Source organism: Chaetura pelagica, unplaced genomic scaffold, assembly GCF_000747805.2.
Source record: "Chaetura pelagica isolate M959 unplaced genomic scaffold, ChaPel_1.0 scaffold32, whole genome shotgun sequence".
NCBI classification, from domain to species: domain Eukaryota; kingdom Metazoa; phylum Chordata; class Aves; order Apodiformes; family Apodidae; genus Chaetura; species Chaetura pelagica.
Window position 1 is genome coordinate 1,309,700 of NW_009952368.1, and position 2,699 is coordinate 1,312,398.

The window sequence follows — 2,699 nt, forward strand, 5'->3', positions numbered from 1 at the left end:
CCCAGGGGACAAGTCGCACCCCCGGGGCCAGGTCCTGCCACTCCAGGTCCCCATGGCCCCACCACCCCAGAGGCCAGGTCCCAACCTAAAGGGCCAGGTCCCCATGGCCCCACCACAGGGCTCATTGTCAAAGGGCTACACAACCCCAAAGCCCATGGCCTGACATCCCAGAGCCTCAGCACCTCAGGGTCCCACCACCCTCAACCCATAGCCCACTGCCCCCCAGGCCCTGTTGTCCCCAGCCCACACCCCCTACCACCCCAGGTCCCCTCACCCCTCCCTGGCTATAAACTGCCTCTTCCCACCCCAGAGGACCCCAGAAAGGGGTCAGGAATCACCCACCCTCAGACACAGAAACCCAGGAGCCAAAGGATTAAAAACCATGCAAAACCTTAACAATTTTATATTTTCTTAGTCCCAAAGACAGTGCTGGCACCTGCCCACAAACCAGTGCCCTGGGGCAGGCACCTTGTCAGCTTCCTGGAGTCTGGGGGGTCTGATCCCCCCCAGAACTGGTCCTCACCCCAGGGGGACACCACATAAGAACCTTTGAAGTCCCCTGGACCCAGCCGAGGTTGGAGCTTAGTGTTTGTGTGATGAGCAGCAGGGACCTGTCCCCATCCTCACCCAGGGGGCTGGTGGTGGCATCACGGGGACATGGCAGGCTCCGCGCCGCTGTGGGGGTCTCCTCATCTCCTGGTCTGAGCAGCTCGGCATCACCTCCGAGGTCCGTTGGGACGTGGCTGCATCCTGACCTGGGGGGGCAGCACCACAGCTCCTGCAGGGACACCTCAGCCTGCTCACGGGGACATGGCAGGCTCCGCGCCGCTGTGGGGGTCTCCTCATCTCCTGGTCTGAGCAGCTCGGCATCACCTCCGAGGTCCGTTGGGACGTGGCTGCATCCTGACCTGGGGGGGCAGCACCACAACGCCTGCGGGGACACCTCAGCCTGCTCCTGGAGCTACTCCGTGCTGCTCAGGGAGCTCCGGCACAGCTCCTGCAGGTCTGCGGGGGCAGCCCACAAGCCCCGTTAGCAACCGGATCATCTCAAAATCAACAATTTAAATAAATTCCCAGAATCCTGTCCCTTCCCACGTTCCCTGCCCCACCAGACTGACGTTCCACGACCATTCCCAGGCACACTCACAGCGCACAACGGTGTCCCTGATCTGCCTGAAGCTGTTCTCCTTCAGCGCCATGGAGATGTAGTAGAGGTTCCGCAGCTCCCTGGGATAATCCTTCCGATCCACGCCCTTCAGCACTGGGATGGTGCGCCCGTTGGCCATGGGAGCTTCAGCCAACGCCTGGTGCATCTGGTACTTGCACCAAGGGTCCTGGAGGAAGCCGGGGGTGATGAGCATGACCCAGCAGTGGCTGTTCTGCACAGCGTCACACAGCTCCGTCATCACCGCGCTCCCCGGCGTGGCGTCCCGCAGCTGGAGGAAGCAGCGGAAGCTTTCAGGCTGCCCCTCCAGGTAGGACACCAGCTCCTCCACCAGCTCCAGGTCCACCTCGCTGTGGCAGATGCAGATGTCGTAGCTCTTGGCCCAGCGGGCGCTACTGGAGGCACTGATGTCCGGCGCCAAGACAGGAGACAGACGGATGGATCTCACTAGGCTTGTGCTGGGAGAGGAGCCAGAGCTCTCAGCGGAGGATGAGGAAGGCGAGGATGAAGCAGAGCTGCTCCTCTCCACCGAGCTGGGCTTGGGCCTGTGCAGGAGCCGCCTAAACCAGCCTGCAGTGTTGGGAGGGGCTGCAGTGAGGGGGGGTGGGGTGGGCTCAGCATCCCCCCGGGCTTCCCAAGGGCTCAGCAGGGCACCTCCAGGTGGGATCTCACCCTGGGCACTAAACACACACCATCCCCCTCCCCAACTCCTAAACCCCCAGCTGTCAACAACCCCCGTGGGCACTCTCGTGTTTCAGTTGGGAGGATTTATATCCCCCCCGGACTCACCAGCCATGGTGGGCAGCACGCTGCTCAGCTGCCCAGCACCAGTGAGAAACCTCTCCTGCCAGCAGAAAAACAGAATAAAAAAAGGAATTAGGAGTGCAGGAGCTCAGCAGGGTTTATTCCAGGGACAAGCAGCACCAGAGTGCTCAAAATCACACCCCCCACGCCCCAAGCAGGGTTTTCTGCATCTGTTTCCCCAAATTTGCCAGGAAGGAGCATTTTGAGCTCCAGCAGGACTGGAAGCAGCGGCTCTGGAGATACACACCTGCGGGGAGTAAGGCTGGGAGCCAACAGGCAGGAAAGACCCTCATTCCCAGTGGTGGGGAAAGGATCCTGTGGAAAGAAGCAGGGATCAGCAGGGATCAACCAGCTGCTAGTAAACCAAAGACATCTTGGCTGATGCCTGCCCCAGCAGCCCTGCCCATCCCGGCCCCAGCACACTCCGGGGTGTCTAGACGTTCCCTTTTTCCAACCCTTCGGAAAGAAACCACCCCAAGTCCCGCCGCACCCCCCCCCAGCCCCAAAACCAGCACAGGAGCGCGGCGTGCCCTGCTCCCGCGGAGCGCTCCGGGAGAGCAAAAAGCTGCAACAACAACCAGGGGCAGTTTGGGAGGTGCCTACCCGGGCTGCAGGAGTTTGGCGCCAGAGAAGGGAAAGGGGATGCATCTGTCCCTGGGCTGGGTGAGGAGGAAGATCTTCCTAGGGGCGAGAGGAGAGGCGGGGTGAGGCAGCGCGGCGGGACCTCATC

At 61.8% G+C, this 2,699-nt stretch overlaps 2 protein-coding genes across 2 annotated transcripts in view; both read right to left on the reverse strand.

Moving 5' to 3' along the window:
• DCPS (decapping enzyme, scavenger) overlaps positions 1-717 on the reverse strand; it is a 15,946-nt gene extending 15,229 nt beyond the window's left edge. The window contains exon 1 of the mRNA XM_010008101.1: positions 628-717. Coding sequence (XP_010006403.1) covers positions 628-717 — 90 coding nt within the window. The remainder of the gene's footprint in view (positions 1-627) is intronic.
• Positions 718-961: 244 nt separating this feature from the next.
• On the reverse strand, positions 962-1,961 carry TIRAP (toll-interleukin 1 receptor (TIR) domain containing adaptor protein). Its single transcript, XM_010008102.1, has 3 exons — positions 1,955-1,961; positions 1,148-1,735; positions 962-1,005 (listed from the first exon to the last, which is right to left on the reverse strand). Exons 1-3 carry the CDS (start codon positions 1,959-1,961, stop codon positions 962-964), a joined length of 639 nt encoding a protein of 212 aa, XP_010006404.1.
• Between the last annotated feature and the right edge of the window lie 738 nt (positions 1,962-2,699).